General features: G+C 59.1%; 1 protein-coding gene across 1 annotated transcript in view; it reads right to left on the minus strand.

The window, feature by feature from the left end:
* The window catches only part of LOC110485138 (calmodulin-regulated spectrin-associated protein 3), a 75,002-nt gene that overhangs the window by 9,237 nt on the left and 38,055 nt on the right, over positions 1 to 27,710 (minus strand). Inside the window, 3 exon segments of the mRNA XM_090196160.1 lie at positions 419 to 503; positions 939 to 1,078; positions 1,537 to 1,675. Coding sequence (XP_090052286.1) covers positions 419 to 503; positions 939 to 1,078; positions 1,537 to 1,675 — 364 coding nt within the window.

Raw genomic sequence — 27,710 nt, forward strand, 5'->3', positions numbered from 1 at the left:
TCCCGCACATTGGCTAACCGGGATATCTGCAACCGGGCTATCTGCATCCCACCCACCACCCCCTCTTTTACGCTACTGCTACTCTCTGTTCATCATATATGCATAGTCACTTTAACCATATCTACATGTACATACTACCTTAATCAGCCTCACTAACCGGTGTCTGTATGTAGCCTCGCTACTGTATATAACCCCTCTACTGTATATAGCCTCGCTACTGTATATAGCCTGTCTTTTTACTGTTGTTTTATTTCTTTACTCACCTAATACCTTTTTTGCACTATTGGTTAGAGCCTGTAAGTAAGCATTTTACTGTAACACCTGTTGTATTCGGCGCACATGAATTTTTTGTTGTTGATTTGATTGGAATGTTTTGTAACATTGCATCCTCTTGAACAGGGCCCAGCAAAACGCTTACCAGTGGTGTTCAGTGGCTGAACAAACTCTGGCCTCCGTACCTCAAACCAACCCAGTAGCTCTGCTAGGAAACTCATCACGTTGACCTGAACATACCAGAGAAACAGTTAAAGGGCCCCTGTAATGCTGTTTCGGTCTCCATAACAAATCATTCCTGGGTATCAATAAAGTTATATGCTCTAATAGTTTTATTACATGTATGGCATCCAGCCCCAGGTGGCCAAACACTCTCTGTATAAGACAGTCTAGGAAGTGACATATATTTAGCCATATATTTCTAAATACATGGTTCTGAGGCAAAGACAATGTGTAGATCAGAGCTCTCCAACCCTGTTTCTGGAGCGCTACCATCCTGTAGGTTTGTACTACAACCCTAGTCTAGCACACCTAATAATAAGCCAGATGAATCAGGTTAGTTACAACTGGGGTTGAAGCAAAAACCTACAGGAAGGTAACTCTCCAGAAAAAGGGTTGGTGTAGATGTGGCTATATGGGCCCACAATAAGGTGGGGGTGTAGTACCTGGAGCTCCTGTGGGGTGTAGAGCAGGTCCTCCAACACCAGGGGGCAGCAGCTCTTCAGACAGCTGTCACAGAACTCTCGGATCAGCTGCAGGTTGTACAGGCTGTCTGCCACCGCCATGGACTCCTTCATACACACATCTGAAGAAGAAAACAAGGATGACTTTATCATCCAATTATACACGGAAGACCGAATGAAATTCGACTTCCGCTTTATCCCAACCCTTCCGAAAGTCACACACAGAGGTTGGTTTTGGCTAGGGCACAGGGAAGTCGTATTGCGACACCCATTTAACACAGGAACGGTACAATGAGCAGGTAGTCAGGTCATGGACTCTAAACATCTAACACAGGACAATGAGAGGGTAGTACAGTAAGTGTTATGATACACTGCACACAGTATGTTACTGTATTAAAGTGTGGTTTAAACCTAATTGGAACCTTGTGTGACATAGTAAGCTAGGCTTTTTAGACAAACCCCCAGGCATGTACTATATTATATTGGACAACTGTACACTAGTCCAGTGTTTTTAATTTGTATTTGCATATCAAATACGGTCAAGTTCATTTTTATCATGTGGGTTTATGTATGTACGTACCCTCTAGTCGCAACAGGCCGGGGCAGTAGTAGTGTACAATAGCAGCGATGGCACAACCGTTGGAGAGGTTTTTGACTTCAGTCACCACCGGAAACGTAGGCTTCTGTTTAGACAGCGTCTTATCCTTTCTGTAGCGGATCTTAGATGGGGTGTGTGAGAGAGAGGGAGAGAAAAGAGAGGGACATCATTGAGTGAGTATGTGAGAGTTAGGGAGATGTCCAGGCTGCACAGTTCAATGCAATACCTTTGATGTTTGCATTTGGAGAGCTCGTTCAAGTCCAATGTTCTTAAAAAACACATCGCGCGCGCGCGCGCACACACACACACACACACACATTACATAATTACATACATTACATACAAACACCACCCATCATGAGTCCAGAGACAGCGAGGGCTTTGTCAGTGGAAAGTAGGCCATGAGAGAGAGTCTCATCGGAGGAAGATATTTAACCCAACCTGACGCAGGTGAGACTATTCAGGTTGAAACTATTCAGGAATTAGACAACGACTGAACTGAACACAGCCAGCACAGTGTCAACGCTATCAGCAGACTAATTACTGGGGTCTGTTCAGGAGAGTGTAATGTTACACAATAGTCCCAATCAGATAGAAACGTGTAATGTAAAACAGCTATGACTATCAGCCATGTTAGAATTGGGAATCTGTCACATCTACTTGTTGTATCTGCACTGTTCATAATGTTTCACCTCACATAAAAGGCCTCATTACTTCTTACTCTATGGGCCCTGGATAAAAGTAATCCAAGAAATAGGGAATACGGTGCCATTTGGGACTCAAAATAATGAGTGGATGGTGGCTAGAAACTAAAACCTCCCTCACACAAGGTCCGTTTTAAGACAGAGCCGACCAGAGGGAATGGTTTCTAGCATGAAAGTTTTTTCACATTGACGATATAGTGCACTACTCTTGACTAGGATTACATGTGAGTTACGTCCAACAACAACACCATACCCTTCTCTGCCACCCCCTGTGACATCAGCCCAAGGAAATGTACAGAGAAGCAGTATGCCTGCATTATTATATTGCTCCAACAGGGGGAGAGGCAGAGAGAGAAAAACAGAACAGACCTTTAATTTGAAAATCTAATAATAGAGAAAATATGAAGATGGAGAGAAAGATAAGAAATGACAACAGAGGATAAGAAATAGGAGGAACTTACAGGGACAAGTTTCCAGTACCAGCGAGTGGGACACTGTCAGAGAGGAGGAAAGAGTGAAGGAAAGGAGGTCGGAGAAAGAGAGGAAAGTGGGGAAGGAGAAGACCGGAGGAGAGGAGACTGTCGGTATTAAGGCTACTTTAGTAGGATAGTTAAGAGGAAATAGACAGTTTTGAAGAGGGTATATATATGCCTAAAAATCATACAACCAGTTGTTAACGTTATGTTGAGATACTGGTAACTGCCAAAATAAAGGAAACACTTGAGTAAATGAGGGATACGAAAGAAGGTGCTTCCACACAGGTGTGGTTCCTGAGTTAATTAAGCAATTAAAACATTCCATCATGCTTAGGGTCATGTATAAAAATTCCCAGCTGCCTGTTATTCTGGCTATTATGGCTAGAAGATATCTCAGTTACTTTGAAAAAGGGGTCTCAAAGGAGAATAGGGGGTTTACAGGGTGTGTGTGTGTCTCAGTCACCAGATCTCAACCCAATTGAACACTTATGGGAGATTCTGGAGCGGTGCCTGAGACAGTGTTTTCTACCACCATCAACAAAACACCAAAATATGGAATTTCTCATGGAAGAATGTTGTCGCATCCCTCCAAACTTCTAGGATCTATGCCAAGGCGCATTGAAGCTGTTTTGGCAGTTTGTGGTGCCCAACACCGTGTTTCCTTTATTTTTGGTAGTTACCTGTACAAGCACTAGGGTACTAGGGAGATTGCATGTATAGTGTGTGTGTAGGACACTATAAACGGTCACAATAAAGTATACATATCTTACAAGCACACTGTATAAAACATGCTTGTTCACAGGACATGTTTACATCAAGTGTTTTAATAGCATGAAATCCATGAGATTGATGTGCATGTATTACACAATGCATTGTGTAATGTGAGTGCTGTTGACATAAATACTGTTTGCATCCTAAATGGCACCCTATTCCATACATAGTGCGCTACTTTTGAGCAGGGCCCATAGGGCTCTATATTGATCCACTATATAGGGAGCCTTTTTTTTTTCTTGTTTTTCCATCAACCAACAAAACACATTCCACATTCACAGATGTGACAGACTTAAAAAATAAATAAAATAACAATAATAATAATTATAAATTAAAAATTAAAAAAACTTGCCGCAGCACTATTAAGGTTCTTATTAGCTATTTCCAGATTTAGCTGAGACGACAAGCAAATAATTTGTTTTTACAGCACCATACACAACATGTATCTGCTCATTTCCCTAATCACCCCATTTTACTCCGTCCAATTTGAAATATAGTTGAGTAGTGGAGACCAGTCTATCAAACTTGGGCTGTCTCTTGCGGAGGTCATAGGTGAGCTTTTCAAGAGGGAGAAAGTCAACAATCTGGTCAATCCACATTTTAAATGTAGGAGAAGTATTAGAAGCCCACAATAGAAGAATACATTTCTTAGCAAAGTATGTGATAGTCATAAAGAAATTCTCTCTGTCAGGATCTAGAACAAAGTCCTGCTGGGCATTAAGATAGCTCGATACACGGGGTCATATCAAACTGTACATCTAGTATTTTCTGCTCAGCAGTATGTATAGATTGCCAGATTTTGGCAATCTCTCTACAGCTCCAAAATACATGCATATAGGTTCCACTTTCAGAGGTACATCTTTTACAGTTAGGAGAAATGTCTGTTTTTATTCTCATTGGAGAGTAATACAATTTTGACAAATGTGTAATTAGATTCTTCCATTTTTACATTAGTAGAGGAGCAGTATACCCTGTCGCAAACCTCCGCCCTTAACTCATCACTGATAGTCAGACCAAGGTCCTTTTCCCAGATTATTTTCAAAGGAGTAAAGGAGGAGTCTCCTTTCTCAGAAAGGAGTCTATAGATATAGGAGATTTTGCCTTTAATGGATTGTGCTGTAGCAAGAAGGGTTTCAACTTCATTCAGCTGAGCTCTAAACCTCCTCTTGGAAGCAAATGAGGAAATGACATGTCTAATTTGAATATATTTAAAAAAAATGGGATCTTGGCACATTGAATTCACTGCAGAGCTCTTGAAAGGATTTCAGTGTAGTGGTTTTCTGATGGAATAGGTCTGAAAAGGTCCAGATTCCTAGAGTATGCCAAAGATTAAAGTTGGCATCACTCAGGGCTTTTAGCAAGTCTAGGTTGCATACTATAGACGAGTGAGAACATATTTGGGAGGAAATGCACAGGTATTTCTTACAATCCTTCCACGCTACAGTCCCTCCAGTCCCTCAACATTTTTGCAGATCTAGTATTTGTGGTTGGGACTTGAGATGATTTGTCCAGGGTTAGGTTGAGGGTACAATTAAAATCTCCAGCCAAAGGAAACACAAAGCGCTCATTGAACAGGGTTATCATTTTCAACATGAAAGCAGGACTATCTGTGTTAGGGGCGTTTAAGATAGCTGGGTCACTGTATGGGCAACCAATTTCTATCACTATTAGAGTAAATCTCCCCTCTGGATCAGATCTGTTTTTGTCAATTACGAATGGAACATGCTTATGGATAAGTATGGCTGTACCTCTACTGTTTGATTTGAAAGATGAGAAATAAACCTGTTCCACCCAAGCTCTGCGGAGTTTGGCATGTTCGGCATCACAGAGGTGTGTCTCTTGTAATAGTGCAATGTCTGCTTTTTTCTTATTTAGAGCACATAGTATCCTTTTCCGTATCATTGCATGACCTAGACCATGGCAGTTCCATGTCAATAGATTTAAGGTACTAGTCAACGTCATCGAACAGTAATGGAACTCTCTAAGTCATCTCTGGGTAAAGATGGATAATAGTTACAGCTGCGATCACATAAGAAAAATAAATGGTGTACATAAAATAACAATCTCTGAACACCCCAGCCGAGTTCCCAAACAACTCGACACATCCCGTTGGATCTATTACCCCCACGCTCAGTCTCAATTCTGTGTTCCGAAAAAAATGAAAAAACGGTAACAGTTAGCAACGCACAACGTCTCCCCCTCCCCACCAAAGAAATGCCTCATCCTCTCCGCCCCGCATTGAGTAAGTAACAACGTAGCCCCTGTCCAGACCACATTAAAAAAGAGGGAGAAAATAAAATCAATAGACCAGCCTACATATACCTCCCCAAAGGACATGGGGCTAATCGTATGGACCAAATAAAACAGAAATGTTGGGGCAAATCCTTAAGAGGGATCTATAGGATAAGTTGTTGATATTACGTTTAATTGAAAACAAACAGGATAAGGCCATAGGCAAAAAATTGACACATTGAGCTTCTCGTTAGGTCTGTAAATGTGTCGTAATCGACAGCCTATAAATGGTGGAGGCCTATGAGAAAATGATAACTACAAATAATAATAAAAGGGAAATAAAAGTAGGCTGAAACGTTAGTAGGCCTAGGTTATGCTATAGAGCCTATCCCTCTCAGCTAAAATAAAATAAATATAAATTAGATGGCTAAAATTACATTTAACAGGCAGGGCTGGTTCTTTGGATGGCGGCTATAAGTTGTCTTACCTCCTTTAGTAATAACAGTAATCGATTTTAGTCATTGGTACATTTCTCAGTGACCAGGATTGTCCTTCAAAAAACGTTTTGCCTCTTCGGGAGTTTTGAAGTGTAGCAGGGATCCTTGGTGAAGAATCCTGAGCTCGTTTGGGTATTTGAATCCCCTAAGATGCCTCGGTCAATGGGAATATTTCTTCAACTTGTCAAACTCTCTGCGCTTTCGGCGCATTCCAGCTGACAGGTCCTGGTGTAAAGTGAGTTTGGCGTTTCCGACTGTAATGGTGTTAATTTTCTCCGCCTGTAGGACTCGTTTTGTCAGTGAATCTCAGGAAACGTATGGTGATTGGGCGCGGTGGTTGTCTGGCTGCTGGTGGGGGCCTCAGTGCTCAGTGAGCTCTCTCGAGTTCTATGGGCCTGTCGGTGGACAGGTGGAGCGAATCCGGAAGTTTGTCTTGCAGGTAGCGGATCAGTGGCATGTTTCCCTCTTCTTTTTCGCCCAGATTTAATAGAAAATAATTATTCCAGGTCCTCTTTTCTCTTCCAGATGCTCCATTTTCTTTTTAACATATGCTATTGTTTCCATGGCGTCTGTCAGTGAGTTTTCCATGGATAGGATTCGCCCCTCTGCCTCATTCGCCCCGCGTTGATGGTGATCTTATTGTTGATGTCAGGCAAAGCATTTTCCAGGGTTGTCACCTTGCCCCCTATCGCACTTGAGCTGAGAGTTAATGCCATCTAATTTGATGTTGAGTTCTGTACGTTGAGATCTCAGCTCAGAAAGGATGCCTTCGACAGAGTGCGAGGTTGGCATTTGTTGGGCCTGGGGGGGGGGGGTCCTCTTGCTCCTGGCTAATGGCGCTAGCTTTTTCTGAAGCTAGCTGCTTCTTGGAGGTTTTTTTCCGTCGCTAATGCTCGAGTCCGGGAGAGACAGGGGCTGAGTGGAGAGACGGAGAGGGGCTGGGGGGAGAGACGGAGAGGGGCTGGGGGAAGAGACGGAGAGGGGCTGGGGGAGGAGACGGAGAGGGGCTGGGGAAAGAGACGGAGAGGGGCTGGGGGAAGAGACGGAGAGGGGCTGGGGGAAGAGACGGAGAGGGGCTGGGGGAAGAGACAGAGAGGGGCTGGGGAAGAGACGGAGAGGGGCTGGGGGAAGAGACGGGGTCTGAGGGGAGAGACGGGGTCTGAGGGGAGAGACGGGGTCTGAGGGGAGAGACGGGGTCTGAGGGGAGAGACGGGGTCTGAGGGGAGAGACGGAGACAGGGGCTGAGTGGAGAGACAGGGGCTGAGGGAAGAGACGGAGACAGGGGCTGAGTGGAGAGACAGGGGCTGAGGGAAGAGACGGAGACAGGGGCTGAGTGGAGAGACAGGGGCTGAGGGAAGAGATGGAGACGGGGGCTGAGTGGAGAGACAGGGGCTGAGGGAAGAGACAGGGGCTGAGGGAAGAGACAGGGGCTGAGGGAAGAGACAGGGGCTGAGGGAAGAGACAGGGGCTGAGGGAAGAGACGGAGACAGGGGCTGAGGGAAGAGACAGGGGCTTAGGGAAGAGACGGAGACGAGGGAAGAGACGAAGACGGGGGCTGAGTGGAGAGACGGGGGCTGAGTGGAGAGACAGGGGCTGAGTGGAGAGACAGGGGCTGAGTGGAGAGACAGGGGCTGAGTGGAGAGACAGGGGCTGAGTGGAGAGACAGGGGCTGAGTGGAGAGACAGGGGCTGAGTGGAGAGACAGGGGCTGAGTGGAGAGACAGGGGCTGAGTGGAGAGACAGGGGCTGAGTGGAGAGACAGGGACTGAGGACGGAGACAGGGGCTGAGGGAAGAGACGGAGACGGGCTGAGTGGAGAGACAGGGGCTGAGTGGAGAGACAGGGGCTGAGTGGAGAGACAGGGGCTGAGGACGGAGACAGGGGCTGAGGGAAGAGACGGAGACGGGCTGAGTGGAGAGACAGGGGCTGAGTGGAGAGACGGAGAGGGGCTGGGGGAAGAGACGGAGACGAGGGAAGAGACGGAGACGGGGGCTGAGTGGAGAGACAGGGGCTGAGTGGAGAGACAGGGGCTGAGTGGAGAGACAGGGGCTGAGTGGAGAGACAGGGGCTGAGGACGGAGACAGGGGCTGAGGGAAGAGACGGAGACGGGCTGAGTGGAGAGACAGGGGCTGAGTGGAGAGACAGGGGCTGAGTGGAGAGACGGGGCTGAGTGGAGAGACAGGGGCTGAGTGGAGAGACAGGGGCTGAGGACGGAGACAGGGGCTGAGGGAAGAGACGGAGATGGGCTGAGTGGAGAGACAGGGGCTGAGTGGAGAGACGGAGAGGGGCTGGGGGGAGAGACGGAGAGGGGCTGGGGGAAGAGACGGAGAGGGGCTGGGGGAGGAGACGGAGAGGGGCTGGGGAAAGAGACGGAGAGGGGCTGGGGGAAGAGACGGAGAGGGGCTGGGGGAAGAGACAGAGAGGGGCTGGGGGAAGAGACAGAGAGGGGCTGGGGAAGAGACGGAGAGGGGCTGGGGGAAGAGACGGGGTCTGAGGGGAGAGACGGGGTCTGAGGGGAGAGACGGGGTCTGAGGGGAGAGACGGAGACAGGGGCTGAGTGGAGAGACAGGGGCTGAGGGAAGAGACGGAGACAGGGGCTGAGTGGAGAGACAGGGGCTGAGGGAAGAGACGGAGACAGGGGCTGAGTGGAGAGACAGGGGCTGAGGGAAGAGACGGAGACAGGGGCTGAGTGGAGAGACAGGGGCTGAGGGAAGAGACGGAGACGGGGGCTGAGTGGAGAGACAGGGGCTGAGGGAAGAGACAGGGGCTGAGGGAAGAGACAGGGGCTGAGGGAAGAGACAGGGGCTGAGGGAAGAGACAGGGGCTGAGGGAAGAGACAGGGGCTGAGGGAAGAGACGGAGACAGGGGCTGAGGGAAGAGACAGGGGCTTAGGGAAGAGACGGAGACGAGGGAAGAGACAGAGACGGGGGCTGAGTGGAGAGACAGGGGCTGAGTGGAGAGACAGGGGCTGAGTGGAGAGACAGGGGCTGAGTGGAGAGACAGGGGCTGAGTGGAGAGACAGGGGCTGAGTGGAGAGACGGGGCTGAGTGGAGAGACGGGCTGAGTGGAGAGACAGGGGCTGAGTGGAGAGACGGGGCTGAGTGGAGAGACAGGGGCTGAGTGGAGAGACAGGGGCTGAGTGGAGAGACAGGGACTGAGGACGGAGACAGGGGCTGAGGGAAGAGACGGAGACGGGCTGAGTGGAGAGACAGGGGCTGAGTGGAGAGACAGGGGCTGAGGACGGAGACAGGGGCTGAGGGAAGAGACGGAGACGGGCTGAGTGGAGAGACAGGGGCTGAGTGGAGAGACGGAGAGGGGCTGGGGGAAGAGACGGAGACGAGGGAAGAGACGGAGACGGGGGCTGAGTGGAGAGACAGGGGCTGAGTGGAGAGACAGGGGCTGAGTGGAGAGACAGGGGCTGAGTGGAGAGACAGGGGCTGAGTGGAGAGACAGGGGCTGAGTGGAGAGACAGGGGCTGAGTGGAGAGACAGGGGCTGAGTGGAGAGACAGGGGCTGAGTGGAGAGACAGGGGCTGAGTGGAGAGACGGGGCTGAGTGGAGAGACAGGGGCTGAGTGGAGAGACAGGGGCTGAGGACGGAGACAGGGGCTGAGGGAAGAGACGGAGACGGGCTGAGTGGAGAGACAGGGGCTGAGTGGAGAGACAGGGGCTGAGTGGAGAGACGGGGCTGAGTGGAGAGACAGGGGCTGAGTGGAGAGACAGGGGCTGAGTGGAGAGACAGGGGCTGAGGGAAGAGACGGAGATGGGCTGAGTGGAGAGACAGGGGCTGAGTGGAGAGACGGAGAGGGGCTGGGGGGAGAGACGGAGAGGGGCTGGGGGAAGAGACGGAGAGGGGCTGGGGGAAGAGACGAAGAGGGGCTGGGGGAGGAGACGGAGAGGGGCTGGGGAAAGAGACGGAGAGGGGCTGGGGAAAGAGACGGAGAGGGGCTGGGGAAAGAGACGGAGAGGGGCTGGGGGAAGAGACAGAGAGGGGCTGGGGAAGAGACGGAGAGGGGCTGGGGGAAGAGACGGGGTCTGAGGGGAGAGACGGGGTCTGAGGGGAGAGACGGGGTCTGAGGGGAGAGACGGGGTCTGAGGGGAGAGACGGGGTCTGAGGGGAGAGACGGAGACAGGGGCTGAGTGGAGAGACAGGGGCTGAGGGAAGAGACGGAGACAGGGGCTGAGTGGAGAGACAGGGGCTGAGGGAAGAGACGGAGACAGGGGCTGAGTGGAGAGACAGGGGCTGAGGGAAGAGATGGAGACAGGGGCTGAGGGAAGAGACAGGGGCTGAGGGAAGAGACAGGGGCTGAGTGGAGAGACAGGGGCTGAGGGAAGAGACGGAGACGGGGGCTGAGTGGAGAGACAGGGGCTGAGGGAAGAGACAGGGGCTGAGGGAAGAGACAGGGGCTGAGGGAAGAGACAGGGGCTGAGGGAAGAGACAGGGGCTGAGGGAAGAGACAGGGGCTGAGGGAAGAGACAGGGGCTGAGGGAAGAGACGGAGGCTGAGTGGAGAGACAGGGGCTGAGTGGAGAGACAGGGGCTGAGTGGAGAGACAGGGGCTGAGTGGAGAGACAGGGGCTGAGTGGAGAGACAGGGGCTGAGTGGAGAGACAGGGGCTGAGTGGAGAGACAGGGGCTGAGTGGAGAGACAGGGGCTGAGTGGAGAGACAGGGGCTGAGTGGAGAGACAGGGGCTGAGTGGAGAGACACGGGCTGAGTGGAGAGACGGGGCTGAGTGGAGAGACGGGGCTGAGTGGAGAGATGGGGCTGAGTGGAGAGACAGGGGCTGAGTGGAGAGACAGGGGCTGAGGACGGAGACAGGGGCTGAGGGAAGAGACGGAGACGAGCTGAGTGGAGAGACAGGGGCTGAGTGGAGAGACGGAGAGGGGCTGGGGGGAGAGACGGAGAGGGGCTGGGGGAAGAGACGGAGAGGGGCTGGGGGAAGAGACGGAGAGGGGCTGGGGGAAGAGACGGAGAGGGGCTGGGGGAAGAGACGGAGAGGGGCTGGGGGAAGAGACGGAGAGGGGCTGGGGGAAGAGACGGGGTCTGAGGGGAGAGACGGGGTCTGAGGGGAGAGACGGGGACAGGGGCTGAGTGGAGAGACAGGGGCTGAGGGAAGAGACGGAGACAGGGGCTGAGTGGAGAGACAGGGGCTGAGGGAAGAGACGGAGACAGGGGCTGAGTGGAGAGACAGGGGCTGAGGGAAGAGACGGAGACATGGGCTGAGGGAAGAGACAGGGGCTGAGGGAAGAGACGGAGACAGGGGCTGAGTGGAGAGACAGGGGCTGAGGGAAGAGACGGAGACGGGGGCTGAGTGGAGAGACAGGGGCTGAGGGAAGAGACAGGGGCTGAGGGAAGAGACAGGGGCTGAGGGAAGAGACAGGGGCTGAGGGAAGAGACAGGGGCTGAGGGAAGAGACGGAGACAGGGGCTGAGGGAAGAGACAGGGGCTTAGGGAAGAGACGGAGACGAGGGAAGAGACGGAGACGGGGGCTGAGTGGAGAGACAGGGGCTGAGTGGAGAGACAGGGGCTGAGTGGAGAGACAGGGGCTGAGTGGAGAGACAGGGGCTGAGTGGAGAGACAGGGGCTGAGTGGAGAGACAGGGGCTGAGTGGAGAGACGGGGCTGAGTGGAGAGACAGGGGCTGAGTGGAGAGACAGGGGCTGAGTGGAGAGACAGGGACTGAGGACGGAGACAGGGGCTGAGGGAAGAGACGGAGACGGGCTGAGTGGAGAGACAGGGGCTGAGTGGAGAGACAGGGGCTGAGGACGGAGACAGGGGCTGAGGGAAGAGACGGAGACGGGCTGAGTGGAGAGACAGGGGCTGAGTGGAGAGACGGAGAGGGGCTGGGGGAAGAGACGGAGACGAGGGAAGAGACGGAGACGGGGGCTGAGTGGAGAGACAGGGGCTGAGTGGAGAGACAGGGGCTGAGTGGAGAGACAGGGGCTGAGTGGAGAGACAGGGGCTGAGTGGAGAGACAGGGGCTGAGTGGAGAGACAGGGGCTGAGTGGAGAGACAGGGGCTGAGTGGAGAGACAGGGGCTGAGTGGAGAGACGGGGCTGAGTGGAGAGACGGGGCTGAGTGGAGAGATGGGGCTGAGTGGAGAGACAGGGGCTGAGTGGAGAGACAGGGGCTGAGGACGGAGACAGGGGCTGAGGGAAGAGACGGAGACGAGCTGAGTGGAGAGACAGGGGCTGAGTGGAGAGACGGAGAGGGGCTGGGGGGAGAGACGGAGAGGGGCTGGGGGAAGAGACGGAGAGGGGCTGGGGGAAGAGACGGAGAGGGGCTGGGGGAAGAGACGGAGAGGGGCTGGGGGAAGAGACGGAGAGGGGCTGGGGGAAGAGACGGGGTCTGAGGGGAGAGACGGGGTCTGAGGGGAGAGACGGGGTCTGAGGGGAGAGACGGGGACAGGGGCTGAGTGGAGAGACAGGGGCTGAGGGAAGAGACGGAGACAGGGGCTGAGTGGAGAGACAGGGGCTGAGGGAAGAGACGGAGACAGGGGCTGAGTGGAGAGACAGGGGCTGAGGGAAGAGACGGAGACAGGGGCTGAGGGAAGAGACAGGGGCTGAGGGAAGAGACGGAGACAGGGGCTGAGTGGAGAGACAGGGGCTGAGGGAAGAGACGGAGACGGGGGCTGAGTGGAGAGACAGGGGCTGAGGGAAGAGACAGGGGCTGAGGGAAGAGACAGGGGCTGAGGGAAGAGACAGGGGCTGAGGGAAGAGACAGGGGCTGAGGGAAGAGACAGGGGCTGAGGGAAGAGACGGAGACAGGGGCTGAGGGAAGAGACAGGGGCTTAGGGAAGAGACGGAGACGAGGGAAGAGACGGAGACGGGGGCTGAGTGGAGAGACAGGGGCTGAGTGGAGAGACAGGGGCTGAGTGGAGAGACAGGGGCTGAGTGGAGAGACAGGGGCTGAGTGGAGAGACAGGGGCTGAGTGGAGAGACGGGGCTGAGTGGAGAGACAGGGGCTGAGTGGAGAGACAGGGACTGAGGACGGAGACAGGGGCTGAGGGAAGAGACGGAGACGGGCTGAGTGGAGAGACAGGGGCTGAGTGGAGAGACAGGGGCTGAGGACGGAGACAGGGGCTGAGGGAAGAGACGGAGACGGGCTGAGTGGAGAGACAGGGGCTGAGTGGAGAGACAGGGGCTGAGTGGAGAGACAGGGGCTGAGGACGGAGACAGGGGCTGAGGGAAGAGACGGAGACGGGCTGAGTGGAGAGACAGGGGCTGAGTGGAGAGACAGGGGCTGAGTGGAGAGACAGGGGCTGAGGACGGAGACAGGGGCTGAGGGAAGAGACGGAGACGGGCTGAGTGGAGAGACAGGGGCTGAGTGGAGAGACAGGGGCTGAGTGGAGAGACAGGGGCTGAGTGGAGAGACAGGGGCTGAGTGGAGAGACAGGGGCTGAGGACGGAGACAGGGGCTGAGGGAAGAGACGGAGATGGGCTGAGTGGAGAGACAGGGGCTGAGTGGAGAGACGGAGAGGGGCTGGGGGGAGAGACGGAGAGGGGCTGGGGGAAGAGACGGAGAGGGGCTGGGGGAGGAGACGGAGAGGGGCTGGGGGAAGAGACGGAGAGGGGCTGGGGGAAGAGACGGAGAGGGGCTGGGGGAAGAGACGGAGAGGGGCTGGGGGAAGAGACAGAGAGGGGCTGGGGAAGAGACGGAGAGGGGCTGGGGGAAGAGACGGGGTCTGAGGGGAGAGACGGGGTCTGAGGGGAGAGACGGGGTCTGAGGGGAGAGACGGAGACAGGGGCTGAGTGGAGAGACAGGGGCTGAGGGAAGAGACGGAGACAGGGGCTGAGTGGAGAGACAGGGGCTGAGGGAAGAGACGGAGACAGGGGCTGAGTGGAGAGACAGGGGCTGAGGGAAGAGACGGAGACAGGGGCTGAGGGAAGAGACAGGGGCTGAGGGAAGAGACGGAGACAGGGGCTGAGTGGAGAGACAGGGGCTGAGGGAAGAGACGGAGACGGGGGCTGAGTGGAGAGACAGGGGCTGAGGGAAGAGACAGGGGCTGAGGGAAGAGACAGGGGCTGAGTGGAGAGACGGGGCTGAGTGGAGAGACAGGGGCTGAGTGGAGAGACAGGGGCTGAGTGGAGAGACAGGGACTGAGGACGGAGACAGGGGCTGAGGGAAGAGACGGAGACGGGGGCTGAGTGGAGAGACAGGGGCTGAGGGAAGAGACAGGGGCTGAGGGAAGAGACAGGGGCTGAGGGAAGAGACAGGGGCTGAGGGAAGAGACAGGGGCTGAGGGAAGAGACGGAGACAGGGGCTGAGGGAAGAGACAGGGGCTTAGGGAAGAGACGGAGACGAGGGAAGAGACGGAGACGGGGGCTGAGTGGAGAGACAGGGGCTGAGTGGAGAGACAGGGGCTGAGTGGAGAGACAGGGGCTGAGTGGAGAGACGGGGCTGAGTGGAGAGACAGGGGCTGAGTGGAGAGACAGGGGCTGAGTGGAGAGACAGGGACTGAGGACGGAGACAGGGGCTGAGGGAAGAGACGGAGACGGGCTGAGTGGAGAGACAGGGGCTGAGTGGAGAGACAGGGGCTGAGGACGGAGACAGGGGCTGAGGGAAGAGACGGAGACGGGCTGAGTGGAGAGACAGGGGCTGAGTGGAGAGACGGAGAGGGGCTGGGGGGAGAGACGGAGAGGGGCTGGGGGAAGAGACGGAGAGGGGCTGGGGGAGGAGACGGAGAGGGGCTGGGGGAGGAGACGGAGAGGGGCTGGGGGAAGAGACGGAGAGGGGCTGGGGGAAGAGACGGAGAGGTGCTGAGGGAAGAGACGGAGAGGGGCTGAGGGAAGAGACGGAGAGGGGCTGAGGGAAGAGACGGGGCTGAGTGGAGAGACGGAGACAGGGGCTGAGTGGAGAGACGGAGACAGGGGCTGAGTGGAGAGACAGAGACGGGCTGAGTGGAGAGACGGAGACAGGGGCTGAGTGGAGAGATGGAGACGGGCTGAGTGGAGAGACGGAGACAGGGGCTGAGTGGAGAGACGGAGACAGGGGCTGAGGGAAGAGACGGGCTGAGTGGAGAAATGGAGACGGGCTGAGTGGGGAGACGGAGAGGGGCTGGGGGGAGAGACGGAGAGGGGCTGGGGGGAGAGACGGAGAGGGGCTGGGGGGAGAGACGGAGAGGGGCTGGGGGGAGAGACGGAGAGGGGCTGGGGGAAGAGACGGAGAGGGGCTGGGGGAAGAGACGGAGGGGGGCTGGGGGAAGAGATGGAGAGGGGCTGGGGGAAGAGAAGGGAGGGGCTGGGGGAAGAGAAGGGAGGGGCTGGGGGAAGAGACGGAGAGGTGCTGAGGGAAGAGACGGAGAGGGGCTGAGGGAAGAGACGGAGAGGGGCTGAGGGAAGAGACGGGGCTGAGTGGAGAGACGGAGACAGGGGCTGAGTGGAGAGACGGAGACAGGGGCTGAGTGGAGAGACAGAGACGGGCTGAGTGGAGAGACGGAGACAGGGGCTGAGTGGAGAGATGGAGACGGGCTGAGTGGAGAGACGGAGACAGGGGCTGAGTGGAGAGACGGAGACAGGGGCTGAGGGAAGAGACGGGCTGAGTGGAGAAATGGAGACAGGGGCTGAGTGGAGAGACAAGGGCTGAGTGGAGAGACAGGGGCTGAGTGGAGAGACAGGGGCTGAGTGGAGAGACAGGGGCTGAGTGGAGAGAAAGGGGCTGAGTGGAGAGACAGGGGCTGAGGACGGAGACGGGCTGAGGGGAGAGACAGGGGCTGAGGGAAGCGAAGGGGCTGAGGGAAGAGACGGAGAGGGGCTGGGGGAAGAGACGGGGTCTGAGGGGAAGAGACGGGGTCTGAGGGGAGAGACGGAGTCTGAGGGGAGAGACGGGGTCTGAGGGGAGAGACGGCGTCTGAGGGGAGAGACGGCGTCTGAGGGGAGAGATGGGGTCTGAGGGGAGAGACGGGGTCTGAGGGGAGAGACGGGGTCTGAGGGAAGAGACGGGGTCTGAGGGAAGAGACGGGGTCTGAGGGAAGAGACGGGGTCTGAGGGAAGAGACGGGGGCTGAGGGAAGAGACGGGGGCTGAGGGAAGAGACGGAGACAGGGGCTGAGGGAAGAGACGGAGACAGGGGCTGAGGGAAGAGACGGAGACGGGCTGAGGGAAGAGACGGGGACAGGGTCTGAGGGAAGAGACGGGGTCTGAGGGGAGAGACAGGGTCTGAGGGGAGAGACAGGGTCTGAGGGGAGAGACGGAGACGGGGGCTGAGGGGAGAGACAGAGACAGGGGCTGAGGGGAGAGACAGAGACAGGGGCTGAGTGGAGAGATGGAGACGGGCTGAGTGGAGAGACGGAGACAGGGGCTGAGTGGAGAGACGGAGACAGGGGCTGAGGGAAGAGACGGGCTGAGTGGAGAAATGGAGACAGGGGCTGAGTGGAGAGACAAGGGCTGAGTGGAGAGACAGGGGCTGAGTGGAGAGACAGGGGCTGAGTGGAGAGAAAGGGGCTGAGTGGAGAGACAGGGGCTGAGGACGGAGACGGGCTGAGGGGAGAGACAGGGGCTGAGGGAAGCGAAGGGGCTGAGGGAAGAGATGGAGAGGGGCTGGGGGAAGAGACGGGGTCTGAGGGGAAGAGACGGGGTCTGAGGGGAGAGACGGGGTCTGAGGGGAGAGACGGGGTCTGAGGGGAGAGACGGCGTCTGAGGGGAGAGATGGCGTCTGAGGGGAGAGATGGGGTCTGAGGGGAGAGACGGGGTCTGAGGGGAGAGACGGGGTCTGAGGGAAGAGACGGGGTCTGAGGGAAGAGACGGCGTCTGAGGGAAGAGACGGGGTCTGAGGGAAGAGACGGGGGCTGAGGGAAGAGACGGGGGCTGAGGGAAGAGACGGGGCTGAGGGAAGAGACGGAGACAGGGGCTGAGGGAAGAGACGGAGACAGGGGCTGAGGGAAGAGACGGAGACAGGGGCTGAGGGAAGAGACGGGGACAGGGTCTGAGGGAAGAGACGGGGTCTGAGGGGAGAGACAGGGTCTGAGGGGAGAGACAGGGTCTGAGGGGAGAGACGGAGACGGGGGCTGAGGGGAGAGACAGAGACAGGGGCTGAGGGGAGAGACAGAGACAGGGGCTGAGGGGAGAGACGGAGACAGGGGCTGAGGGGAGAGACAGAGACAGGGGCTGAGGGGAGAGACAGAGACGGGGGCTGAGGGGAGAGACGGAGACAGGGGCTGAGGGAAGAGACGGAGACAGGGGCTGAGGGAAGAGACGGGGACAGGGTCTGAGGGAAGAGACGGGGTCTGAGGGGAGAGACGGGGGCTGAGGGGAGAGACGGAGACGGGGGCTGAGGGGAGAGACAGAGACAGGGGCTGAGGGGAGAGACGGAGACGGGGGCTGAGGGGAGAGACGGAGACGGGGGCTGAGGGGAGAGACGGGGGCTGATGGGAGAGACGGGGGCTGAGGGGAGAGACGGGGGCTGAGGGGAGAGACGGGGGCTGAGGGGAGAGACGGGGGCTGAGGGGAGAGACGGGGGCTGGGGGGAGAGACGGAGAGGGGCTGGGGGGAGAGAAACAGGGTCTGAGGGGAGAGACAGGGTCTGAGGGGAGAGAAGGGGTCTGAGGGGAGAGACGGGATCTGAGGGGAGAGACGGGGTCTGAGGGAAGAGACGGAGACAGGGGCTGAGTGGAGAGACGGAGACAGGGGCTGAGTGGAGAGACGGGCTGAGTGTAGAGACAGGGGCTGAGTGTAGAGACAGGGGCTGAGTGGAGAGACAGGGGCTGAGGGGAGAGACAGGGGCTGAGGGGAGAGACAGGGGCTGAGGGGAGGGACAGGGGCTGAGGGGAGAGACAGGGGCTGAGGGGAGAAACAGGGTCTGAGGGGAGAGACAGGGTCTGAGGGGAGAGACAGGGTTTGTGGGAAGAGACGGAGACAGGGTCTGAGGGAAGAGACGGAGACAGGGTCTGAGGGAAGAGACAGAGACAGGGTCTGAGGGAAGAGACAGGGTCTGAGGGAAGAGACAGGGTCTGAGGGAAGAGACAGGGTCTGAGGGAAGAGACAGGGTCTGAGGGAAGAGACAGGGTCTGAGGGAAGAGACAGGGTCTGAGGGAAGAGACAGGGTCTGAGGGAAGAGACAGGGTCTGAGGGAAGAGACAGGGTCTGAGGGGAGAGACAGGGTCTGAGGGGAGAGACAGGGTCTGAGGGGAGAGACAGGGTCTGAGGGGAGAGACAGGGGCTGAGGGGAGAGACGGGGGCTGAGGGGAGAGACGGGGGCTGAGGGGAGAGACAGGGGCTGAGGGGAGAGACAGGGGCTGAGGGGAGAGACAGGGGCTGAGGGGAGAGACAGGGGCTGAGGGGAGAGACAGGGGCTGAGGGGAGAGACAGGGGCTGAGGGAAGAGACAGGGGCTGAGGGAAGAGACAGGGGCTGAGGGAAGAGACAGGGGCTGAGGGAAGAGACAGGGGCTGAGGGAAGAGACAGGGGCTGAGGGAAGAGACGGAGACAGGGGCTGAGGGAAGAGACAGGGGCTTAGGGAAGAGACGGAGACGAGGGAAGAGACGGAGACGGGGGCTGAGTGGAGAGACAGGGGCTGAGTGGAGAGACAGGGGCTGAGTGGAGAGACAGGGGCTGAGTGGAGAGACGGGGCTGAGTGGAGAGACAGGGGCTGAGTGGAGAGACAGGGGCTGAGTGGAGAGACAGGGACTGAGGACGGAGACAGGGGCTGAGGGAAGAGACGGAGACGGGCTGAGTGGAGAGACAGGGGCTGAGTGGAGAGACAGGGGCTGAGGACGGAGACAGGGGCTGAGGGAAGAGACGGAGACGGGCTGAGTGGAGAGACAGGGGCTGAGTGGAGAGACGGAGAGGGGCTGGGGGAAGAGACGGAGACGAGGGAAGAGACGGAGACGGGGGCTGAGTGGAGAGACAGGGGCTGAGTGGAGAGACAGGGGCTGAGTGGAGAGACAGGGGCTGAGTGGAGAGACAGGGGCTGAGTGGAGAGACAGGGGCTGAGTGGAGAGACAGGGGCTGAGTGGAGAGACAGGGGCTGAGTGGAGAGACAGGGGCTGAGTGGAGAGACAGGGGCTGAGTGGAGAGACAGGGGCTGAGTGGAGAGACAGGGGCTGAGTGGAGAGACGGGGCTGAGTGGAGAGACAGGGGCTGAGTGGAGAGACAGGGGCTGAGGACGGAGACAGGGGCTGAGGGAAGAGACGGAGACGGGCTGAGTGGAGAGACAGGGGCTGAGTGGAGAGACAGGGGCTGAGTGGAGAGACGGGGCTGAGTGGAGAGACGGGGCTGAGTGGAGAGACAGGGGCTGAGTGGAGAGACAGGGGCTGAGGACGGAGACAGGGGCTGAGGGAAGAGACGGAGATGGGCTGAGTGGAGAGACAGGGGCTGAGTGGAGAGACGGAGAGGGGCTGGGGGGAGAGACGGAGAGGGGCTGGGGGAAGAGACGGAGAGGGGCTGGGGGAGGAGACGGAGAGGGGCTGGGGGAAGAGACGGAGAGGGGCTGGGGGAAGAGACGGAGAGGGGCTGGGGGAAGAGACGGAGAGGGGCTGGGGGAAGAGACGGAGAGGGGCTGGGGGAAGAGACAGAGAGGGGCTGGGGAAGAGACGGAGAGGGGCTGGGGGAAGAGACGGGGTCTGAGGGGAGAGACGGGGTCTGAGGGGAGAGACGGGGTCTGAGGGGAGAGACGGGGTCTGAGGGGAGAGACGGGGTCTGAGGGGAGAGACGGAGACAGGGGCTGAGTGGAGAGACAGGGGCTGAGGGAAGAGACGGAGACAGGGGCTGAGTGGAGAGACAGGGGCTGAGGGAAGAGACGGAGACAGGGGCTGAGTGGAGAGACAGGGGCTGAGGCTCACTCAGGGGAGAGCTCCTTAGCGCCCATAAGAGGGTTAGCTCGTTATCGGTCTACTGCTGCCTCCCTCTATGCTTTCCATGGGGCTAGGTCAGGGATGGGCAACTTTGATGGGATCGGGGTCCAAAAAAGTCTGAACTCATCATAAGGGCTAAAATTCTACACATTTTGCCATGAGGCAGGCGGAGAGAAGATTTTGCAATTTTATAAATCCCTCAATGCAATTCTATTAATTTTGCAACTCAACAAGAAAAAGGGCAGTTTTTCAGGACCCTGGCTTTAAAAGATAATTCGTAAAAATCCAAAAGACTTCACAGATCTTCATTGTAAAGGGTTTAAACACAGACTCCCATGCTTGTTCAATGAACCATAAACAATTAATGAGCATAAACCTGTGGAACGGTCGTTCCAGAACTCTGAACTCTATGGGCCCTGGTCATAAGTAGTGCACTCTATTAGGTATAGTAAAAGTAGTGCAATAGATAGGGAACAGGGTTCCATTTGGGACACAGCCTGTGCCTGACATTAATCCACACAGCAGCAGCAGTGGGCCTCCTCCCTTCTCTCTATTGGCTAACCGCATCCCCCTCTCTCTGTTATAATCATGAACCCTGTCTGAGTCTCAAATGGCACACTATTTGCTACATAGTGCACTACTTTTGACCAGATACCAATGGGGCCTGGTCAACAGTAGAGCAGTGGAGAGGACAGACAGGTCATAACAGATTCCCTTGTCAGGGGGCCCTTTCTTCCATCTCAACCCTTCTCTAGTCTAAGCCTAATCTGTAACTAACAAGTGCCGGGCCCCTTTTACTCGTTTTACTACAAGTTTTTATTTTACTCAAATTCTCCCTGACTGGTAGTCATCATAGCGCGCACACACGAACACACTGCTGCAGCTGCTACAAGGCTGCGGCCTGAATCTCTCCACACAACTGCTGTTCGGTCTGTCTGTGTCTCTCTCTCCATGTTGGGTGTAAAGTGCTGACGTAGGCACCTTGCTGTGTGTGTGCACGCGAGACAGAGACTAGAAAGAGAGAGAGACTAGAGACTACATGGCAGTGCCAGCCCAGCCAGCATAGCCCTGATGTCATATACCACTCTACCTAGGGGAGGGATAGAGGGTGCTGGGCACTGGGAGAGACTGATGGACTCTCCCCTCCTCACTCTAGGGGTGTGCTGTGCTCAATGGAGGCAGGGTCACACTACTAGCTTATCTGTGACGGAGAGGGGCTGAGTGGAGAGACGGAGAGGGGCTGGGGGAGAGACGGAGAGGGGCTGGGGGGAGAGACGGAGAGGGGCTGGGGGGAGAGACGGAGAGGGGCTGGGGGGAGAGACGGAGAGGGGCTGGGGGGAGAGACGGAGAGGGGCTGGGGGGAGAGACGGAGAGGGGCTGGGGGGAGAGACGGAGAGGGGCTGGGGGGAGAGACGGAGAGGGACTGGGGAAGAGACGGAGAGGGGCTGGGGGAAGAGACGGAGGGGGGCAGGGGGAAGAGACGGAGGGGGGCTGGGGGAAGAGACGGAGAGGGGCTGGGGGAAGAGAAGGGAGGGGCTGGGGGAAGAGACGGAGAGGGGCTGGGGGAAGAGACGGAGAGGGGCTGGGGGAAGAGACGGAGAGGGGCTGAGGGAAGAGACGGAGAGGGGCTGGGGGAAGAGACGGAGAGGGGCTGAGGGAAGAGACAGGAACTGAGTGGAGAGACGGAGACAGGGGCTGAGTGGAGAGACGGAGACAGGGGCTGAGTGGAGAGACGGAGACGGGCTGAGTGGAGAGACAGAGACGGGCTGAGTGGAGAGACAGAGACGGGCTGAGGGGAGAGACGGGGTCTGAGGGAAGAAACGGAGACAGGGGCTGAGTGGAGAGACGGAGACAGGGGCTGAGTGGAGAGACGGGCTGAGTGTAGAGACAGGGGCTGAGTGGAGAGACAGGGGCTGAGTGGAGAGACAGGGGCTGAGGGGAGAGACAGGGGCTGAGGGAAGAGACAGAGACAGGGTCTGAGGGAAGAGACAGAGACAGGGTCTGAGGGAAGAGACAGAGACAGGGTCTGAGGGAAGAGACAGAGACAGGGTCTGAGGGAAGAGACAGAGACAGGGTCTGAGGGAAGAGACAGGGTCTGAGGGAAGAGACAGGGTCTGAGGGAAGAGACAGGGTCTGAGGGAAGAGACAGAGACAGAGTCTGAGGGAAGAGACAGGGTCTGAGGGAAGAGACAGAGACAGAGTCTGAGGGAAGAGACAGAGACAGGGTCTGTGTGGAGGGACAGAGACGGGGGCTCAGGGGAGAGACAGGGGCTGAGGGGAGAGACAGAGACGGGGGCTGAGGGGAGAGACGGGGGCTGAGGGGAGAGACGGGGGCTGAGGGGAGAGACGAGGGCTGAGGGGAGAGACGGGGGCTGAGGGGAGAGACAGAGACAGGGGCTGAGGGGAGAGACAGAGACAGGGGCTGAGGGGAGAGACAGAGACAGGGTCTGAGGGAAGAGACGGAGACAGGGTCTGAGGGAAGAGACGGAGACAGGGTCTGAGGGAAGAGGGAAGAGACATGGGCAGAGGGAAGAGGGAAGAGACAGGGTCTGAGGGGAAGGGTCTGAGGGGAAGGGTATGAGGGGAGAGACAGGGTCTGAGGGGAGAGACAGGGTCTGAGGGAAGAGACAGGGTCTGAGGGAAGAGACAGGGTCTGAGGGAAGAGACGGAGACAGGGTCTGAGGGAAGAGACGGAGACAGGGTCTGAGGGAAGAGACGGAGACAGGGTCTGAGGGAAGAGACAGAGACGGGGGCTGAGGGGAGAGACAGAGACGGGGGCTGAGGGGAGAGACAGAGACGGGGGCTGAGGGGAGAGACAGAGACGGGGGCTGAGGGGAGAGACAGAGACGGGGGCTGAGGGGAGAGACAGAGACGGGGGCTGAGGGGAGAGACGGGGGCAGAGGGGAGAGACGGGGGCTGAGGGGAGAGACGGGGGCTGAGGGGAGAGACGGAGACAGGGGCTGAGGGGAGAAACAGGGGCTGAGGGGAGGGACAGGGGCTGAGGGGAGAGACGGAGACGGAGGGGAGAGACGGGGTCTGAAGTGAGAGACGGGGGATGAGGGAAGAGACGGGGGCTGAGGGGAGAGACGGGGCTGAGGGGAGAGACGGGGGCTGAGGGGAGAGACGGGGGCTGAGAGGAGAGACGGGGGCTGAGGGGAGAGACTGGGGCTGAGGGGAGAGACGGGGGCTGAGGGGAGAGACGGAGACGGGGGCTGAGGGGAGAGACAGAGACGGGGGCTGAGGGGAGAGACGGGGGCTGAGAGGAGAGACGGGGGCTGAGGGGAGAGACGGGGGCTGAGGGGAGAGACGGGGGCTGAGGGGAGAGACGGGGGCTGAGGGGAGAGACAGGGGCTGAGGGGAGAGACAGAGACAGGGGCTGAGGGGAGAGACAGAGACAGGGGCTGAGGGGAGAGACGGGGCTGAGGGGAGAGACGGGGCTGAGGGGAGAGACGGGGGCTGAGGGGAGAGACGGGGGCTGAGAGGAGAGACGGGGGCTGAGGGGAGAGACGGGGGCTGAGGGGAGAGACGGGGGCTGAGGGGAGAGACGGGGGCTGAGGGGAGAGACGGGGGCTGAGGGGAGAGACTGGGGCTGAGGGGAGAGACGGGGCTGAGGGGAGAGACGGGGGCTGAGGGGAGAGACGGGGGCTGAGGGGAGAGACGGGGGCTGAGGGGATAGACAGAGACGGGGGCTGAGGGGAGAGACGGGGTCTGAGGGAAGAGATGGGGTCTTAAGGAAGAGACAGAGACGGGGGCTGAGGGGAGAGACAGAGACGGGGGCTGAGGGGAGAGACGGGGGCTGAGGGGAGAGATGGGGGCTGAGGGGAGAGACGGGGGCTGAGGGAAGAGACGGGGGCTGAGGGAAGAGACGGGGGCTGAGGGAAGAGACGGGGGCTGAGAGAAGAGACAGGGGCTGAGGGGAGAGACGGGGTCTGAGGGAAGAGACAGAGACGGGGGCTGAGGGGAGAGACAGAGACGGGGGCTGAGGGGAGAGACGGAGACAGGGGCTGAGGGGAGAGCCAGGGGCTGAGGGGAGAGACAGAGACAGGGGCTGAGGGGAGAGACAGAGACAGGGGCTGAGGGGAGAGACGGAGACGAAGACAGGGGCTGAGGGGAGAGACGGGGGCTGAGGGGAGAGACGGGGGCTGAGGGAAGAGACGGGGGCTGAGGGGAGAGACAGAGACGGGGCTGAGGGGAGAGACAGAGACAGGGGCTGAGGGAAGAGACGGAGACAGGGGCTGAGGGGAGAGACGGGGGCTGAGGGGAGAGACGGGGGCTGAGGGGAGAGACGGGGGCTGAGGGGAGAGACGGGGGCTGAGGGGAGAGACGGGGGCTGAGGGGAGAGACTGGGGCTGAGGGGAGAGACGGGGCTGAGGGGAGAGACGGGGCTGAGGGGAGAGACGGGGCTGAGGGGAGAGACGGGGGCTGAGGGGAGAGACGGGGGCTGAGGGGAGAGACGGGGGCTGAGGGGATAGACAGAGACGGGGGCTGAGGGGAGAGACGGGGTCTGAGGGAAGAGATGGGGTCTGAAGGAAGAGACAGAGACAGGGGCTGAGGGGAGAGACGGAGACGGGGGCTGAAGGGAGAGACAGAGACGGGGGCTGAGGGGAGAGACGGGGGCTGAGGGGAGAGACGGGGGCTGAGGGAAGAGACGGGGGCTGAGGGAAGAGACGGGGGCTGAGGGAAGAGACGGGGGCTGAGGGAAGAGACGGGGGCTGAGGGAAGAGACGGGGGCTGAGGGGAGAGACGGGGTCTGAGGGAAGAGACAGAGACGGGGGCTGAGGGGAGAGACAGAGACGGGGGCTGAGGGGAGAGACGGAGACAGGGGCTGAGGGGAGAGCCAGGGGCTGAGGGGAGAGACAGAGACAGGGGCTGAGGGGAGAGACGGAGACAGGGGCTGAGGGGAGAGACGGAGACGAAGACAGGGGCTGAGGGAGAGACGGAGACGGAGGGGAGAGACGGGGTCTGAGGGGAGAGACGGGGGATGAGGGAAGAGACAGAGACGGGGGCTGAGGGGAGAGACGGGGGCTGAGGGGAGAGACGGGGGCTGAGGGGAGAGACGGGGGCTGAGGGGAGAGACAGAGACGGGGGCTGAGGGGAGAGACGGAGACGGGGGCTGAGGGGAGAGACGGAGACGGGGGCTGAGGGGAGAGACGGAGACGGGGGCTGAGGGGAGAGACAGAGACAGGGGCTGAGGGATGAGACAGAGACGGGGGCTGAGGGGAGAGACGGGGGCTGGGGGAAGAGACAGAGACGGGGGCTGAGGGGAGAGACGGGGGCTGAGGGGAGAGACGGGGGCTGAGGGGAGAGACGGGGGCTGAGGGGAGAGACGGGGGCTGAGGGGAGAGACGGGGGCTGAGGGGAGAGACGGGGGCTGAGGGGAGAGACTGGGGCTGAGGGGAGAGACGGGGGATGAGGGAAGAGACAGAGACGGGGGCTGAGGGGAGAGACGGGGGCTGGGGGAAGAGACAGAGACGGGGGCTGAGGGGAGAGACAGAGACGGGGGCTGAGGGGAGAGACAGAGACGGGGGCTGAGGGGAGAGACGGGGGCTGAGGGGAGAGACAGAGACGGGGGCTGAGGGGAGAGACAGAGACGGGGGATGAGGGGAGAGACGGGGGCAGAGGGGAGAGACGGGGGCTGAGTGGAGAGACGGGGGCTGAGGGGAGGGACGGAGACGGGGGCTGAGGGGAGAGACAGAGACAGGGGCTGAGGGATGAGACAGAGACGGGGGCTGAGGGGAGAGACGGGGGCTGGGGGAAGAGACAGAGACGGGGGCTGAGGGGAGAGACAGAGACGGGGGCTGAGGGGAGAGACAGAGACGGGGGCTGAGGGGAGAGACGGGGGCTGAGGGGAGAGACAGAGACGGGGGCTGAGGGGAGAGACAGAGACGGGGGATGAGGGGAGAGACGGGGGCAGAGGGGAGAGACGGGGGCTGAGTGGAGAGACGGGGGCTGAGTGGAGAGACGGGGGCTGAGGGGAGGGACGGAGACAGGGGCTGAGGGGAGAGACAGAGACAGGGGCTGAGGGGAGAGACGGGGGCTGGGGGAAGAGACAGAGACGGGGGCTGAGGGGAGAGACAGAGACGGGGGCTGAGGGGAGAGACAGAGACGGGGGCTGAGGGGAGAGACGGGGGCTGAGGGGAGAGACAGAGACGGGGGCTGAGGGGAGAGACAGAGACGGGGGATGAGGGGAGAGACGGGGGCAGAGGGGAGAGACAGGGGGCTGAGTGGAGAGACGGGGGCTGAGGGGAGGGACGGAGACAGGGGCTGAGGGGAGAGACGGAGACAGGGGCTGAGGGGAGAGACAGGGGCTGAGGGGAGAGACGGAGACAGGGGCTGAGGGGAGAGACGGAGACGAAGACAGGGGCTGAGGGAGAGACGGAGACGGGGGCTGAGGGGAGAGACAGAGACGGGGGCTGAGGGGAGAGACAGAGACGGGGGCTGAGGGGAGAGACGGGGGCTGAGGGGAGAGACAGAGACGGGGGCTGAGGGGAGAGACAGAGACGGGGGATGAGGGGAGAGACGGGGGCAGAGGGGAGAGACAGGGGGCTGAGTGGAGAGACGGGGGCTGAGGGGAGGGACGGAGACAGGGGCTGAGGGGAGAGACGGAGACAGGGGCTGAGGGGAGAGACAGGGGCTGAGGGGAGAGACAGAGACAGGGGCTGAGGGGAGAGACGGAGACAGGGGCTGAGGGGAGAGACGGAGACGAAGACAGGGGCTGAGGGAGAGACGGAGACGGAGGGGAGAGACAGGGTCTGAGGGGAGAGACGGGGGATGAGGGAAGAGACAGAGACGGGGGCTGAGGGGAGAGACGGGGGCTGAGGGGAGAGATGGGGGCTGAGGGGAGAGACAGGGGCTGAGGGGAGAGACGGGGGCTGAGGGGAGAGACGGAGACAGGGGCTGATGGGAGAGACAGAGACAGGGGCTGAGGGGAGAGACGGAGACAGGGGCTGAGGGGAGAGACGGAGACAGGGGCTGAGGGGAGAGACGGAGACGGGGGCTGAGGGGAGAGACGGAGACGGGGGCTGAGGGGAGAGACGGGGGCTGAGGGGAGAGACGGGGGCTGAGAGACGGGGGCTGAGGGGAGAGACGGGGGCTGAGGGGAGAGACGGGGCTGAGGGGAGAGACGGGGGCTGAGGGGAGAGACGGAGACAGGGGCTGATGGGAGAGACAGAGACAGGGGCTGAGGGGAGAGACGGAGACGGGGGCTGAGGGGAGAGACAGAGACGGGGGCTGAGGGGAGAGACGGGGGCTGAGGGGAGAGACGGGGGCTGAGGGGAGAGACGGGGGCTGAGGGGAGAGACGGGGCTGAGGGGAGAGACGGGGGCTGAGGGGAGAGACGGAGACAGGGGCTGATGGGAGAGACAGAGACAGGGGCTGATGGGAGAGACAGAGACAGGGGCTGAGGGGAGAGACGGAGACAGGGGCTGAGGGGAGAGACGGAGACGGGGGCTGAGGGGAGAGACAGAGACGGGGGCTGAGGGGAGAGACAGAGACGGGGGCTGAGGGGAGAGACGGGGGCTGAGGGGAGAGACGGGGGCTGAGGGGAGAGACGGGGGCTGAGGGGAGAGACGGGGGCTGAGGGGAGAGACAGAGACGGGGGCTGAGGGGAGAGACAGAGACGGGGGCTGAGGGGAGAGACAGGGGCTGAGGGGAGAGACGGGGGCTGAGGGGAGAGACGGGGGCTGAGGGGAGA

Source organism: Oncorhynchus mykiss, chromosome 13 (assembly GCF_057628025.1).
Source record: "Oncorhynchus mykiss isolate SJ-2025 chromosome 13, ASM5762802v1, whole genome shotgun sequence".
NCBI lineage: Eukaryota > Metazoa > Chordata > Actinopteri > Salmoniformes > Salmonidae > Oncorhynchus > Oncorhynchus mykiss.